At 43.3% G+C, this 16,464-nt stretch overlaps 2 protein-coding genes across 3 annotated transcripts; one reads left to right on the top strand and one right to left on the bottom strand.

The window, feature by feature from the left end:
* Positions 1-1,586: 1,586 nt before the first annotated feature.
* On the bottom strand, positions 1,587-10,740 carry armc1 (armadillo repeat containing 1). Of its 2 annotated transcripts, none has more exons than XM_076761595.1 (7): positions 10,548-10,740; positions 9,312-9,523; positions 8,462-8,553; positions 5,898-6,090; positions 5,228-5,344; positions 4,523-4,597; positions 1,587-3,854 (listed from the first exon to the last, which is right to left on the bottom strand). In XM_076761595.1, exons 2-7 carry the CDS (start codon positions 9,471-9,473, stop codon positions 3,663-3,665), a joined length of 831 nt encoding a protein of 276 aa, XP_076617710.1. In that variant the 5' UTR covers positions 9,474-9,523; positions 10,548-10,740; the 3' UTR covers positions 1,587-3,662. The 2 variants fall into 2 exon arrangements, with proteins under 2 accessions (XP_076617710.1, XP_076617711.1); XM_076761596.1 differs by having other exon boundaries at positions 9,312-9,520; positions 10,548-10,727.
* Positions 10,741-11,075: 335 nt separating this feature from the next.
* mtfr1 (mitochondrial fission regulator 1) lies at positions 11,076-16,440 on the top strand. The gene is made up of 8 exons (XM_076761148.1): positions 11,076-11,164; positions 12,124-12,232; positions 12,498-12,596; positions 13,376-13,509; positions 13,599-13,828; positions 14,031-14,295; positions 14,586-14,766; positions 14,959-16,440. The coding sequence occupies exons 2-8, from the start codon at positions 12,197-12,199 to the stop codon at positions 15,004-15,006; spliced, it is 993 nt and encodes a 330-aa protein (XP_076617263.1). The 5' UTR covers positions 11,076-11,164; positions 12,124-12,196; the 3' UTR covers positions 15,007-16,440.
* Positions 16,441-16,464: the final 24 nt, after the last annotated feature.

Here is a 16,464-nt window from a genome sequence, read left to right on the forward strand (position 1 = left end):
CTGAAAATTGCTTTCTACATTAGTGCCCAGGCATTGTGGAGGAGAGGTGCACACTATATTAACTACTAAAAACAACCTTATGGCTGCATTAGTCTATAGATATTACAGTCTGAGGGGAGCAAAGCATGTTAATGGTCGCAGTGTTAACGGTTATGATGATTCTTGCTCGTGTTCAAACTGACCAGATGGAAATGCGGTTTCAGCACAGCTCTCCATGGGCATTAGGAATCTTAGGTCATCTAATTACAAACAAAGTGTTTTCATCGGATGTTTTCAGATTATACTCTGGACCCCACAATTTGTTGTTCTTGTCAGGCTTACTGTCTCTCTCTAGTGGTGATAAGTGAGAAACATTCTACTGCACATCACACACCCGTGTGCAGAGTTGGTCACTGTGAATTGGCTGCTATTTATACGTACTGTGTGATGCTGTAAGGGACACATGGGAGTAAGTTTTAGATTTTGGTCACATTATCTATTGTACACACACGCAGCTGGAAGCCTTTTGACACAGAGTGCCACAGAATCTTTAAATGCATGAGACAAAATGTGAGATTTGGACTTTTAGGCCTCTGAGTCCTCAGACAAAAAATAAAAGTTTGAGCATCTTAATTTCCCTGACGGCGATCTCCACACACTGATGAAAATCATGTGATATGATCAGAAAGCTCCGGAACTGCTACTGAAAAGTCCTTGAACTGAGATGATATTGACAAAACATACGAGATGCTCAACGCTCTAAAAAAATATTTCACTGCTGGTTGTTTATGCAGCTCTAATGAACAAATTACTCTGATCTATTTCATGTTAGTCTGTGCTTTGAATTCATACCACAGTTGCATCCATTGGAGTAAAGACCCGACTTGAAACTCCTCCTTGCTTAGTTTACTCAAGTTGTCTTTTGTGCTTTACTTTGCAGAATTTATATGCAAAAAATTTTCTCAGAGGATGTTTCAGTATAAACAAATGCTTCATTTAAAGTGGCCAGAGCAGATTAAAATTTTCTAAATTGTCATAAAGAGTGCTTCTCTAGTCCCCTTCCGTCCAGATGATGCAGCAGGGCAGTGAAGGCCTCCCCTCCAGCTTGGCACAGTGTTTCATTGGAGGCTCAGCAGCAGCAGCAGCAGCATCAGCAGTGGCTCCAGGGCCTCCAGCTGGGGTTGGCTGCTGCTTCTGCCTGCCTACCAGCACCGAAGCTGGGGGAGGTGGTGGGCAGGCCACTGGATTGCCCTGGGGCACCTCACTTATGCACCAGTAAAGAAAACTGAATTTCTCCTCTCTCTCTCTATGCTAAGAATGGTTGCTGCCTTCAGCAATTTGATTTGACAAAGTAAGGTCTGGAGCACTGGTGTGACCACTGCACATGCCATGAAGTGTATCATGAGAGCATAATGTCGGGAAATGATAGGTCAAGACCATCTCACATTCAGCATAACCAGCCAGAAAGATTCAGAAATTAAAACACCAGACAAATTTAGATTTTGAAGTTTATCATCATTTGCATTAACAGTGTACGGGAATCTACAATTTTAAGATCTGCATTACATTATATTACATTTGATGACAGACACATGAAGTCTGTACACTTAAAGTTACATTGTTGAGTGTTTTTTTTTTTGTCAGCCTTCAGATGTGATTAATCTAACCGTTAAGGGAAATTCACACGTTTGTCAACACATAAGGACAGTTCTAAGAAACGATGTTCAAGTATTTCTTTGCAGTATGAGCTGAGACACCAAATATTAAAAATGAAACTAGATGACGCAATTTAAGAGATTAAATCTGTGCAAAACGGACAAATGAAGAAGAATTTTTAATACTGATGACGACCGTAACTTTCAACTAATGCTTTTTATTCAAAAACATTACTTTGAAGGATGATGGCGATTTATAATCACTACATTTAATGCAAAAATTATTATTGCTTTTCCAGAGAAGAGCCACCATCAGTTCAGATTATTCAGGTCATTCTGTGCCATTCCTCTATCTGTTTGACCTCAACCAAGTGTGACGTCTCCGCACCATCGGAACAATATAAGTCGCCTGCTCAGCATTGTATGTAATAATCGCTAACGACACTCACACGAGTCAGAGGAGATCATACAGAAACCTGGTGTGAGTCATGGGGTTGTAAGGGCTGAAGAAAACTCGCTAAGAGCGTTAGCATTAGCTGCTACAACCTCTCGTGCTATTTTGTGGCGTTAAAAATGCAAATCAGTATTACAAAAGCAGAGCAGAATTTTTCCTTCACATGTAACATCTGAGATTTTAGGGAATCAGGCACCATTTACAAAATATTTATAACCACACCTTTGTTCCAGTATACCACTACTGCTCATATGATAGCACTAGTGAGTCCTCTGTATGTGTGAGTGTGTATGTGTGTGTGTGTGAGAGCGCACCAACATGATCTTTGCTTTAAGGACACTGCTGGCTAAACTGAAAAATGGAACTGAACAGGTGGGAGCTACAATACTGTAAAAAATGTCAGTGGGAGTTCAGGTAACACGGTGAAGCAGGCAGCTAACAGGTTTGTCTTCTCCATGCGGATCTACGGTTTTTACTAAAACTACGAGAGCATGATGCTGATGCGAGACAGAAAGCAGAGGTAGCCTAAAGTCTGTGCAAATAACACAAGGAGCTGTCAGTCAATGCGCCGCCACAGCAGAACTCACATTTGATATTTCCTGTACTGAAGCATCATCAGAGGAGTCCTGGTTTGTGACCGAAACGACTAAACGCTGCGTATCAGCCAACTCGCCTTTTCAATATACAACAGTCTAATGCATCTGAGCCAGTGGCTAAATGGGCTGCAGCCTCTTGCTGGTGTCTAAGTTTACCATTTCTACTGAGGTGACGTCCCTCGGTGGGCTAAAAGCTGGGAGAGGCCAGGCTGCAGCTGGTAAGGGCCGCCAGGGAAGCACAAACGTGACATCTGACATGCTCGGAGCGCTCGACTCATTTGAAACAATGATGAAAAAATCATATTAAAGTAAAACTGTCAAAAAGGCACAGACAACAATCACAGATCTAGGCATCGGGCAAGATTGGCACGAAAGACTCATTGCATGCTAGTAAAATTGAAAGGAGAAAAAAAAAAATCAGCTTAATTAGGAAATTTAAGAATGAAAAATATGAAAAAAATATATATAGTAAAAGAAGAATGGTTGAGAGTAGACACCAGGAGGAAAAAGCAACAAAAAAATCACACGCAAAAAAAAAAAAAAAAAAAATTGAACTCCCAATTTTCTGTGTATTCAAGATCAGCCTCAGAATAATTAAATACGCCTGCCACACGCCAACTCCGTAAACGCAGCGGTACACATTTCTAGAATGTTATTTGGTTTTGGCTGATTTCAAGTCCTCTCGCTCTGTCTCGTGAGATACATATGCAGCTAGTATATAGTTGTGCACAGACAGCCAGTAGTGGGATTCGTAGCTCAATATATACACAAGTTAAAGTTATTGCAGGTTCCACTTGGCAGTCCAGCACTTGTTGCACACGCGTGGCCGGGGTCTGTGTGCTTTGCGGAGGGGAAGTCTAGACTAGTGTAGCGCCGTGAGGCAGGGCTTAGTCCGGGACGAGGCTGAGAGACGCTAAGGCTGCAGCTGGATGGTACTTAAGAGAAAACGGGGAGCACAGAGGGAAACACAGGAAGTGGTCACCAGTAAAAGGAGCGCGTCAGGAAGTTGGCGGCCGTGCTGAGCCAGCCCATGCCGTCCGTGATGGAGCCCACGCGCGTGACGGCCTTGTCCTGCTCCTGGGATGGACTCTCCTCCTCGGGCAGGTAGTCCGGGATGTCCGTGTTCTCCTCTACCAGCACCGCCGAGTCCTCCTGGAATGGCACCATCAGCTGCACAAAGACAGGAGAAATATTATTTGAAAAAGAACAAAGAGATAAATTAACAGCAAAGAAAATTATTTGCTGCGTGCAATTCGTCCAATCAATGACTTTATTCCAGGTTTAACATTAAGCACAGTTGTTTCACTACAGAACAAAAAAAAAAAAATCATCATCTGGAGTCAGACTTCATGACTGAGCCAGGTCTGACCCCTGCTGGCCACATTATATATGACCATTGGTGTAACCATCGGCATTTATCTTCAATTATTTGAGCAACAGCTTTTAGATTATTATCATATTATTACTATTATTGGAAAACAAACACTTTAAAATCCCACGTTTTGTTAAGATTTAGTTGTTTCACTATGCAGTTTGGGCACGAGCTCCAAATGGGGAATCTGCTGCTATAAATGGTGCAACTAGGACCGGACATGTGTTTGGCAAAAAGCAACTGGCCCACAGGCTGAGGCAGAGATGTGACTAGCTAATGATGTCAGTGTGAATAAGTCTCAGCCACAGGCAAGGGCGGCTACAGTGCCTGTGCAGAGATACATGCGACATACAGTGAGCGTACCGATCTGTCGGCTGACTTCTTCTAGGTGACAAAATGAGTCTTGCATACAGCAGTTTAGGATCAACAATAGAGATGTTAGAGGTCTCACATAAGCTGGCCTTACCTCTCCTCCGTCATCTGTCTTCACCACCTGCTGGGCCGTCATTACTTTGGTGGAGTTGATTGCTGTGCCCAACGCCTGTGACAAATAAAGAGTCGTTGTCCTTTGTATTTCTTTTGGTAAATCAAATGCAAATGATAAATGCTACTGTTAATCACACAAGCAACAACAATGACAATGCTGCTCCTGACAGAGGCTGACAATATATCTCAGCCTATATATTGAGGAGTTTTCGAGAAAAATACCAAAGTTACGCTTGAGAAATCCAACCAATTGGATTCAGTATTGTATGTGTGATTTGTTGAGGGTGCGTTTTCATCCAAGGCAAACCAATCTATTTCTGAATGAACAAGACGATTACTTAACAGTTTTAAATATCACTGTTAAAGTTAATATCTAACTTTTTGTTCTCAAAACTTTTAATATAACAGGCAACAGAGCAGCAATCAATCACCAGCCTTCAGATGTTTCAAAGTGGTTAAAAGGTTGAAAGTTGAGCTGAAATACATCAAATGTATCAAATTTCCTGGCTTACAGTAATAGGGACACATGGAAACAGTGTTTTGCTTCGTCATCGATCAAGGAAGGTGCTTATTAAGCACTGTTCATTCCATAAATTGAAACTGGACAGATGGTGAAATTGAAATATTCAAATTAAAAACATCCCTAAATTCCTGGATGATTTTCTGCATCCGGAGAGACACTTACCTCCGCTTTAAGGTCAGAGCGGATCCTGACCACACACCTCTTGACAGCCATCTGGAAGGTGAAGCTGATGACCCCCCGAATCTTCAGCAACGCCTCCTCGCAAAGGCTCCTTCGAGTCTGACAGCAGACAGGAAACAGGTGAAGGGCGTGAGGAGATGTGCGAAACAACAAGGCCAACACGTCACGAGTTGAGAGATGATTGTGGCCTAAAGCGAAGCTATGCAGAACAAGGCTGGAAATGTGGTGGATGCAGGATCAGCTACAGTTCAATCAGGTAAAGTGTGTGCATAAAAATATGTCTGAAATCTAAGGGATACAGTTTACATGAGCACGGTATCCAGCTGCCACAGCGATGCGGCCCACCAGAGGCCGTCTGTCTGCTGTAATGTAATCTGGCTAGGTGCAAGCTTCCTGCAGTGCAGCATTCAGGTTCAATCTCAACGTCCTGCTGTTCAATGGCTGACATTTACAACCTGACCCCTCCACCCCCGATCCTGTGCCAGACAGACGCCGCTAAGCTGCACTGACAACACTGCGATGATGACAGCAGCGAGCACCGTGCCCCCAAAATGAGATTCTTGTGCATCCACAGACGTTTGGTGCGTCTGAGCATGATAGATGCGTGCCAGTGCGCCGTGTTGAGTCCTGGACGCGCTCTGTGAACACTTACGGGGTCATCCAGTCCATCGATGTGCAGCACCACAGTTTTGGCCCTCTTGTTGTTGGAGCCCAGGAAGAAGTGGGCTTTACGTTTGCAGGAGGCAGCTGCCGCCTCAGCCTGTTCGGCCTCTTCTTTACCAGCCGACTGCAAAATCTCATAGATCTCAGAGGCCAGCAGTTTGGTCTCCCCAGGCGATGTGCTCCTTTGGTGGGAGAGAGTAAAAACAAGGGGAGAGAGGTTGATTATTGTGAAAGAAAAATGACTTATGTGGTTTAATTGATCAAATGTGGTTCATATGCACACAAGTGGTCAGTGCCACGCAGCTGAAGAGTTGAAATGATCTGTTGTGTTGGCATGTATGATATGTGGCGCATGAGAAGAGAAAAGAGAGCCACTATTCAAAATTCAAGCCCACAAGAAACAAAACAAATTAAAAAAAGAGACGAACAAAAAAAAAAAAAAAAGAAAGGGGTTGAAAAAGAAAATGAGGGAGGGTTGGGTATCTGTCAGTCAGGAGATAGAGATTGCAGAGAGTTGAAAAGTGTTTAAAAAGATTGCCGGAAGGGCATGATATCACTGAACCGCTGAGGGCTGAAGGGAGCTTTGGCCGACTTATGACAGAGTACAGACAGACAGTGAAGAAGAAGAAGATGGTGACTTGCCAGTAAGGAAGTGAAAGCTAGATCACATAATTGCTTTGAGGTGCACTGATTCCAGTCTCCTGGAAGCTCAAATATGGCAATATGGAGCAAGAGCTTCATAGTTATCAAACACATTTGTGATACAGTATCGACGTAATTCTGCCAAAAGCAAAACAATAATGGCCTGCCGTAGAAATATGAGTAAGATTGCAGGATTTGTCACAGCTGTGTGTGATATTAAGATAAATTTGTGAGATTTGGAAAAATTAATCCTGAACAGCAGATTGACCTGTATGAGTGTGAGATGAGCACAACTTGAGCTAATATGAATTTTGTGAAAAGCAACGTCCCAGCAGTTATCCTCCAAGTTCCAGCCCGGTTCACACTCTTCCGGGCAGCCTCGGACAGGAGAGGTTGGAAATCTAAATGGCCAAGATATTTCTGTTGAGGGGCAAGATAGAAATAGCAAGGCGGGCAAATCATGATGCTTGTACGCCTCTGTGGGAGAGGAGAAGTGTGAATCGGGCTTAAATTTGAAATATATTCATTAAGCTCCCTTTCATGTAAGCTCCAATGGATGTGGCCTGAATGTGACGCTGGAGACGCTGCCACAGAGGGCCACAGCCACATCACCATCCACCATCCATCACCAGTATTCCTTGGACAACTATTTAGTGCACCAAAAGACAATGCTGCAGTCCATCACACATTTAAACTCATGCTAATTAAGCCTATTCTGCACTTCAGTCATATTTTCACTGCCCTTTTAGCAAAAAATCCATAGCAAAGCATAATATTTCAGTGGGCAGCAGCTTTCCATGAAGAAGCCACATGAGGTCAGTTGCAGTTGCTGAGGGATCCTGAGAAACTCCTGCAGGCTATACTGCTTTATATGTCACCAAGTCATCACTCCTTCTATAGTAACCACATACGACATCAGCTGTCTGGCGTGGCTGCCCTCTGGTGCTCCCTGGCACTGTACAACATATTCCTGCTGCAGCTCTGTGGAAGCCTGTCAGCCTTTCGGCGAGCCAAACACTCTTTATCTATTCATCACCTTTATGCATTGAAAAAAAAAAGCCAACGTCATCTTGAGATCCAGATCTTAATGTGTCAAAAGACCAAAAATGGTCTTCACACCTGTTTGGTGCAACTATGCTGGACGCTTCCCCCTCAGCCATGTGTTCCCACTCTGTCCGGCTATGATCGACCTCTACCCAAAGTCAGATCGACTGGACTGCGAGGAGGGAAAGCTGCTGCTGTTACTGCAGGGCTCCTGTTGATGCCACCCCTGACTAGCTGAAGTGACTGGCTCACTCCAGGGCAAGCAAGAGCTCTGCCGCAGGAAGAGAAGCGATGAGGGGGCAACAAAAATCATGCAAGCTACAGCCAGCCACTTGAACATGGGTCTATTCCTATCAGGGTGCTAATGATGAACAGCAGTCGCTTAGCAAACCTGCCACAGACCGTCAGCTAAGACCAGTTATCTGGAGCACAACGCCTCCTCAAACCAAACCTGCCGATGACACGACACGGGTGAATACACCACGTGTGCAAAATGAGCCACCTCTGTAAAATAACGCGCCGACTCCACAACAAAACAAGAGCAAATATAAGCTCACATCAGTAAAAACATCCGAGTGGACTCATCAGGAAATTGTAGAGAGGTGGCAAGATGCATTAAAATCTATGACATGCAGAAGCAGCAGTTTAACTGTTTACCGCCCTTCCCTGATTCAACTTTAATCACATTCATCCTGACATGGCAGATGGAAAGGACGTCGCGCTGCCTGGAAAATCTGCAGAGTGGCACACATTGTCCGTGCAAAACAAAAGAAATCCTAGGTTAAGGTTTTACGTAAAGAAAGTGCACAGTGAGCGTGTGTGCGTGTGTGTGTGTGCGTGCAAGATGTGGTGATGACAGGGACTTGCTTCTGCATGACATTCTGCAAACTCAGCATCATGCCCAGCTCGGCCTTCATCTTCTCCCTGTTGGCTCGACATTCTGCCAGGTAGCGCACGGCCTGCAAGGACAAGGGCAACCGTTATCTATCCAGCGCTAAAAGCTGACGGACCATTTGCAATATCAGGAGAGAGAGAGCGAGAGAGTATGCTTTTAAACTGGGCGAGCATGTGCAATGGTAAAATATTACATAACCAATATAAGAGCACATGCACTGACCCCGTGTTTACACTTCACGGGTTACCGTCAAGGAGCAACTGTTACATAAAGCCACTTAAATGTTTACTCACAATACAAGTCATGCACTGTGCAAAAGGGTGGCGGTGGCAGTAGTTGGGAGAAGTTGTCATATCGAGACTGAGTATTGCGTTTACATCACGAAACAGACAGCAGATGTCACCTGCGTAGTGTTTTTAAATGTGGGGCTGTTGAAATGCCACCACATGTCAGCTTGCAACGGTAACTGGGCCACAGTGGTGGGAGAAAAGGCCTTTAGAGCGTCACTGAGACCTGCTCTGACACCGCTGGACAGCAGGGGGGGACACAGCACGACAAGAGCAGAAAACTACACTAAATTGCAGAATCAGTAGGGAACTCAGCTGATTGTTCAACCATGACTAATTTAATCTAAACAGCTGCTGGAGATACTTCATCTAGAATGTGAACGATCAATTCATCTCTTTCTGTGGTGGTACTGAATGATCAGCCGTGCGAGTTCAAACCTTATTATTTTACTTAACGCAACATTAACTATCTGCAATGTGAACGGTCATGTATGTGAACGCATGAAGGAAATATAAATAATCGGATGCTGCTTACCAAAAGAGCAGAGTAGACGACCTGTGGGTTGGGGTGGTCCAGAAAAAGGATGAGACCTGGCAGACAGCCTTGGTCTTCTACAATGGCTCTCCGGTTCAGGGGGTCCGCAGCAAGGTCTCGCAGCTGGTTCACCACAGTCAGTGCATCCATCTCCGCACTCATGGTGCCTCTAGTCTGGACCTCACGCACATCAAACCAACCTCTTCGTTCTACTGAAAGAATAACATAACGAACGTCTGTTTTAAGAACTATTAAATTGTTTACCAACTATTTGGAAAATTGATTAATCAGTTTTTATTTTTAAGAGAGGGGAAAAAAAGTCAAAATTGTCTGATTCCAGCTTCTTATGTGTGGATATGTTCATGTTTCTTTGCTCCTCTATGACTGGAAACTAAATATCTTTGGGCTGTAGACAAAACAAGACATTTTTCACCATTTTCTGACATTTTCTAGACCAAACAATTAGTTGATTAATTTAAAAAGAATCAAAAGCTAATCAACAGTGAAAACAATTTTTCGTAGCAGGCATGAAGGTGACAACAATCAAATTGCTTTTTTTGTTTGTTTTTTTGTCACCACCAGTAAAAAGCCCAACGATATCCTAGTGAGTGTTTGCCCTTTAGTTTTGTGAGTGACATGATTGTCAAACATTGTTGCCAAATAATTTTCTGTTAATCAACTAATAAATTAATCAACCAATCTTGCAACACGAACATAAATGCCCTTCTTGTGTATAACAACAAACCACAAAAGCTATTTTAACTTTTTTTTTTTGCCACGTCGGTGCAGAATAATGTCCTGCCTTGCAATATTAAGTGTTAGTGGCACGCACTGTTAAACTTTTCCAATAATCCCATTGCCTACACGACATTTTACTCATATGTAGAAATTTCTGGGGTTTGATATCAGCAGTAATCTCTGAAAGCGTGACGCTGATGCCTGACTCTTTTAAAGTTACTGATTTTACTGATATGCACTGATAACACTGTAGTTATCACGTGAAAGAAAAAATATCTTAGCATGCTTTGGAGGACAAATTTTAAAAGCATGCCGGTTAATCATATCATTTGCCGCTAACACAATCAAGTAATTAACGTAAGACATAATACGAGTACTTGTTTTTGCCAAAGACACTTTCTACGACCCCCAACCTCACCTCAAATCACGCCCTGTGGTACAGAGGCGATTCAGCAGCTAAGCTAGGCTAGCTAACGTTACTTGACAATTACAGCATACCTTCTTGACAGTTTTCAGAAAAATCATGAGAAACCCCAGCTGACTTCAGGTGCAACAGATGCAAAAACAAGAATCAAACAAGAGACGGCTGAGTTCACGAAACCACCTTTAAAACAACTGTAACAAACAATTTCACTACCGCTAGGCCTGTGCTTCTTTCTTTACTATGGCCTTTTAGCTAGCAGCTGTGCACAGTGTTTGGGTTTTGTGGCACATCAATGGATGCATTTGTTTTGATAATCAGGACATCCCGGTTTCCCCCTAAGATCCCAACAGTTTCAGCCGGTCACAGCCCTGACGGGGAATTTAGGAAATAATAACGAACGTACACACAGTTTCTGGCATATGGTTGGACACTATATTTTGATTGACTTAATGAAAACCCAATCATCAGACAGTTTTTGTTTAAAACCCACATATGATTGGTCACTTTTTCTGCCAATCAATAGGAATAGCCAATGGTGACATTTCATAGTGACAACCTACCTATTATAATCCCTGTAATCCAATTGGCTCAAAACGTATTCCATGAGTCTTCCCACTCACCTCCTCCTGAAGGTAGCCGTCAGAAGACAAGTTGGAAAAAATTGAAAAGTTGTTGGCGAACGTCACTCTAGGTAAGTTCATTTTAACGTCACACACAACCGATCCATGAATATAACATACACATGTGGTCAGTTGTCAAACTTTAGGGGTAATGTTAACCAGAATTGTAGCCATCTTCGGCACATCCTAGTAGATTTTGTCAACGGTTAAGTTGGCTGGCGTTAGCTAGGCTGCTATCGCTGTTAGCATCAGTTAGCCGTTCTGCCCGCTAAAGTTAAGAGTCACCCATTTAATTTAGCTAGCTTAGCTAACCACTAACCTGTCTGAAGCATGATATCAGTTAAGTTAACTTCAGTCACAAATCTGCGACTGGCTCACTTTAACACGTTTCTTGGTTTCCTTAAATTCTGAACTCTTAAAACCAATAAAGCGAGAGAGAGTATCTTAAAGCGTTCGGTCTCATGATTATCGTGCTGCTGTAAGGATAGACAAATAATAATAATACTTACACGAGAAACATAGATCATCTTACTTCATTAATCTCAGTGATAAACTGCAGTGTTACAGCAACGAAGTCGTTTACAATCGAAACACAAACAACACAAATGGCAAGTTAAGCTGTTAACGATAATTCTAAAGTTAATAAGCGCCGGATCTGGCTGTGATACCTTCTTTTAGCATCTTTAGCTAACATTACGTATCTAATATGTGCTGAGCATCCTCCCATGTTTACTTTGTTGCTAGCTACTTTGACAGTGTGTTACATGTCCCACTTGTTGAGAAAATGGATGCAGAAATTCTACATCCCGATTGGCAACAGTGACTGTCTTGGACAGAGAGCTTCATCCCTGTTCAAAGTTAAAATCGGCCAGGACCACTAAAGGCTGACTCAGTATGTTTAATCGTAGTAGTGGACTGGAGCGTCTTGACTCAGGTGTGCATTGTAGAGGCTGATGCTCCTGCAGAAGTCATTGTTGCTTTTAAAGTTTTGTGACTCAACCTGAATTTCTCGCTCGTCTGTTTCTTCCAGATGACCATTTGGTGATGATGCCCTTGGCCTTGGGGCATGCACCCGTCTGCCCTTGTGAAAAACGTAGACAGAAATGAGTAGAGACCATGCACGGATGGAAATGGACCTGGTATGTGAACGCGCACGTTGATATCTGACGAAACAAGTGTCTGCTAAACGTACTATTTCCAAACATTTCGCAGTCTTAGACAGACTATTGTGCTGTTATCTGGCTCTCCTCTGAAAACCCTTTGTTACGGTCTCTCAGTTGCGAGATCTGAGAAGTTTCTGGTGAAATCTGCTGGTGTTTGTGCTCGAATGCAGCTTGCGTGAGGTTAGGTTAAATGTAATTGACGGAATTTGACATTATTTGTGATTCGTCTTTTGTTTTTCAGGCTTTTGGATCAGCCAAGCCCTATGGGTCCTCAAGAAGTATTGTGAGGAGAATAGCTACGAGTCTTCCTCTTAACCCCTGCCCCAGGGTTCATTTTCAGGTGAGGGGAGGCTACCAGATCATCTTGTGTTATAGTGTTGTGTCATTTAACAGATCGACCCATCATACTTTAAATATGTAGTATGTATATTTTAGATTTTAAGAGGATGGCAGATTGTCCCTCTTGTGATTTCATGTTGTTTGAATTCGTCACATATGATCTAGCCCTGTCTGCTCTTCTGCCCTTCTTCCTGCCTCCCTCTCTGCCTGGAGTCACAGCCACGTGACGTTAAATCACACACCCTCTTCAACTTTTGTTTACCTTCGCTTGTCTGACTGTTTACATTTATGAACCATAAACAGTGTAAGAAGTCATTATAACAGAGAGATTTTCTTATCAGAGAGCTGACTGTGATCAGGAATTTCTTAACCAATCTACCTTTAAGACCGTTCAGTTGCATGTAATTTCAAAAAATTGAATTGTTTTTCTTGACTTTTCTGTCTCCTTCAACACTGTGCTTTCTCTTCTTTTCTTCTGTCTCCAGTTACCCTCCCTAGCTATGAGGAATGCAGTATGTCTGCTTTAGGTCAGTTCGTTCAGCAACCTTCAACGACCTTGAGCTGATTTAAGACCTGCTGAGCTACCTGAACCTTTCATTAACAGCATATAGACCCCCTCCTAACCTCCCCTTCAAACTGCCCTTATTCCCTCATTTTTGCATAATTACTTTCTTTCATGAGTTGTTGAAATGCAGTGTTGTAATGTGTCCTGGGGTGTGCTGCTTTCTGGCATGGGTTTTTTTGTCTAAACATTAAATATGGCTGTTCTCTGTCTGACAGCTTTATCCGTACACTGAGGACACTGGTGTCCTGATTGGTGCCAGGAGGCAGAACGGTTTGGTGGCATCTCTGGCTGATGTCGCCTGGATCGACAAGGATGAGGATGACGAGGAAGACTTCTTTGGCAGACCCAGGTGAGGGCTTGGTAGTGATTATTGGCTAGCATCGTCTAGAGATTGCAGTTTCATGTGAGTTGTGTCTTTGATTTACCTTTTTGAAACAGATCAGGGATCGCACCAGGACTCGTGTTTCGAGCCCGCCAGCCTCAGAGAAAACCCTTAACCCGCCAGAGGTCACTGCCAAGCCTGCATGAGGGGACTCCGGACCCCCAGGGGCCAACAGCTGCCAACGATGAAGCCATTCAGAAGATCAGTGCACTGGAGACAGAACTCGCCAAACTCAGAGCTCAGATAGCACAAATCGTACTGGCTCAGGAAAAGAGCGCACAGCCAGGTATCTCACACAGCCTTCAAAAACACAGCCTGCCTGTGTGTGTGTGTGTGTGTGTGTGTGTGTGTGTGTGTGTGTGTGTGTGAGAGAGATTTGTTTTCCTGTATTTGCTCCACTGTAGTAACACACATTTTCCTCTAGATGGCAGGAGAATTCCACATGTTAGACAGCTTCAAGCTTTTTCTCTCCTTTATTTTCACCTCAGCTGTTACCACAGGGACAGCTCCCCCTCCACCCTCTGGCTCCCTGCCTCCCCCACCGCCACCTCCTCCTCCTCCTCCTCCTCCTCCTCCTCCTCTTCCACCACCCCCATCTCTCCAGCGGACATTTTCTGCCATTGACTTGATTAAGGAGCGCAGAGGGAAGAAGACAGACAGCCAGACAGTTTTGGACTCAAAGCCAGCAGAAATCCCCAACATGCTCGATGTCCTGAAAGACATGAGCAAAGTCAAGTTGCGATCAGTCAAAAGGTAATCCTCTACCAATGAAAATACACTCGGATGAGGTTAAATGTGAAGAAGTGTTTTTGGAAGTTAATAGATGTGTATCCAAGCTATCAGTGGTGCTTTTGGTCTTGCCTGTGTGCAGTAATGTGTTACAGTTCGCCATAACCACAGATCTGATTGCACCTTCAGATCAACACGTGTTGACTTGTATATTCTTGAGCAGCTGCTCGACATTGCTGTTTGTGTATCGCACAAATGATCAAATTCGAATGATTAGAAATTGTTATTGCTCTTGTTTGCTGTATGTTTGGCAGTCGTCCAGGGGAAGTTGACGCCAAAGCGAAGCCCAGTGAGCCGGCAGACGCCGCAGCTCTCATCGCCGAGGCCCTGAAACGCAAGTTTGCCCACCGATATCGACACGACAGTGAACAAGAGGACCAGGAGGATTTCAAACTCCCTGCTCGCAACGTGAAACCTCAAACAGAAACCCCTTTGGTGAGACATGTGACTGTTTTCACCGCTGTCATCGAAAACGAGCCGTAGACTTTAGAGTGGACCAAGGATAGAACGTTGTTCTTAAGGTGGAACTTCAGGGTCCATTTTCAGATGTTCTTTTGTCACTTTGGTGATCTTGTTAAGTACTTTCTGAGGTGTTATGTACTTTTTTCTGTCTTCTCTTTTTCACAGTTTGGACAGCACATGTTGAAACAAACTGGAAAGAGGAAGTTGCTCTGAACAGGTGACGGTGAACTCCAGATGCACCGTGGACACTTTGAAGTGCCTTATCAACCTTTAAACACCAGCTGTTTCTGTGGACGGACGAGGGATTGTGTCAACGAGACGACAGTCTGCTGCAAGTATCAGCCATCTCATAGTGTTGCATCCGATGATCATCTTGATCCGTTTTTGCACTTTTATAAATTATGATGTTAGCGTTCTGTCTTACAAACATGATTTTTTTTTAGTTTTTTTGTTTAACTCAGTGTGTTTGTTTGTGTGTTCAATAGTCTAAATTTCTGTGTCAGAAGCCAGAGTGCATGTTTGAGCAACACTACAGACTCGTTCAATGTTAGTGGTTTCATGTTCAGTCACTACTTATGCTTTTCTTAAACATGTTGCACATAACATAGTCGGTCATTCCAGTTTTTAAGGGGTCTCTGAAAGCTGAAGAGTTCTTCTACCACAGAGGAAAGGGAGCACTTTCTTACTTGAGGAATATTGTTTGTATTTGTATGAAGACCTATAGAGTAATTTATAATTGGGATCCTTCTATTTATGTTGTGTTTAAGTAGATAATGATGATTTTAACACAGGTAATTATGCTGTAGATTTGTCCGTTATTAATTCCAGGTGGCTTTTAAACGGTTTTGTACTTCCTCTGTTGATCCTGTGTCAGTTGCGTTCCAGTTGCCAGCCTTTCCGGGGCTTTATGTCTTTTGCTGGTTCAGATATATGAATCCCAGTTTTAGTTGAAATTATTTATCTCTTTACTACGATCTGTGTTCAAGAGCCAAAGATACGGCGGTGATGCTCTGCAAGATTCTGCCTTTCACTGCCAAATATGACCTTTTCACACCCCTTTTTGCTTTTCTATGTGTAATTAGTGACGCAAACAGATGCTGTACCTGTTCAGCAAAGTTCATATTTGGAGGTTATTGACGGTACAGGTACGTGTGCGGTCTTTTGTTGCTTTATCAGTTCGTGTTGATACGATTTGCCCCTTATCTCAAAACACATAATCACTAAAGAAATACAGCATTGTTACAGTTAACTCTGCATTCACAACATACTTTAGTCATGGGTCCTAAGGCACCCACTCCTATCAGTATCCCTGAGGCATGCTTTTGTGCCAGTAATCACATTTTCATGCCTCGTTTTGTGTCACAGAACACGGTGACACTCGGGGTTATCTGAAGTTTTAGCTACTGGTCTGTTCAAAGTGACTGATTTCATATTGTTTCCACTTCTGTTCACCGTGCCAGTGAAGTTGCTGCTCCAAGACAACTCTACCAGTGTTATCTTCTCATACCGGGAAGGTGAAACGAGAGTGTTGGCTGGTTGTAATTGAGTGATTTAAAGTTATTATTCAAGATTTTGAAGAAAAGTTGTCTTCCATAAAAACTACCTTGACTTGCCAAATCTATAAATAAAAGTTTATGGTCTACCTGAGTTGCACTGGTGTCGCTGGTCTGT

The sequence above is a fragment of the Chaetodon auriga genome, chromosome 21, assembly GCF_051107435.1.
Source record: "Chaetodon auriga isolate fChaAug3 chromosome 21, fChaAug3.hap1, whole genome shotgun sequence".
In the NCBI taxonomy this organism is placed as follows: domain Eukaryota; kingdom Metazoa; phylum Chordata; class Actinopteri; order Chaetodontiformes; family Chaetodontidae; genus Chaetodon; species Chaetodon auriga.

What these genes read in the sequence shown, in the direction of transcription:
- armc1 (XM_076761595.1), bottom strand. Translation starts at nt 9,473, where the DNA reads ATGAGTGCGGAGATGGATGCACTGACTGTGGTGAACCAGCTGCGAGAC. An exon ending in TCGTCTACTCTGCTCTTTTG is followed by an intron (nt 8,554 to 9,311) that starts GTAAGCAGCATC and finishes TTGTCCTTGCAG; the next exon opens with GCCGTGCGCTACCTGGCAGA. An exon ending in GCTCTGACCTTAAAGCGGAG is followed by an intron (nt 4,598 to 5,227) that starts GTAAGTGTCTCT and finishes TATTTGTCACAG; the next exon opens with GCGTTGGGCACAGCAATCAA.
- mtfr1 (XM_076761148.1), top strand. Translation starts at nt 12,197, where the DNA reads ATGAGTAGAGACCATGCACGGATGGAAATGGACCTG. An exon ending in GCCCCAGGGTTCATTTTCAG is followed by an intron (nt 12,597 to 13,375) that starts GTGAGGGGAGGC and finishes TCTGTCTGACAG; the next exon opens with CTTTATCCGTACACTGAGGA. An exon ending in GACTTCTTTGGCAGACCCAG is followed by an intron (nt 13,510 to 13,598) that starts GTGAGGGCTTGG and finishes TTTTTGAAACAG; the next exon opens with ATCAGGGATCGCACCAGGAC.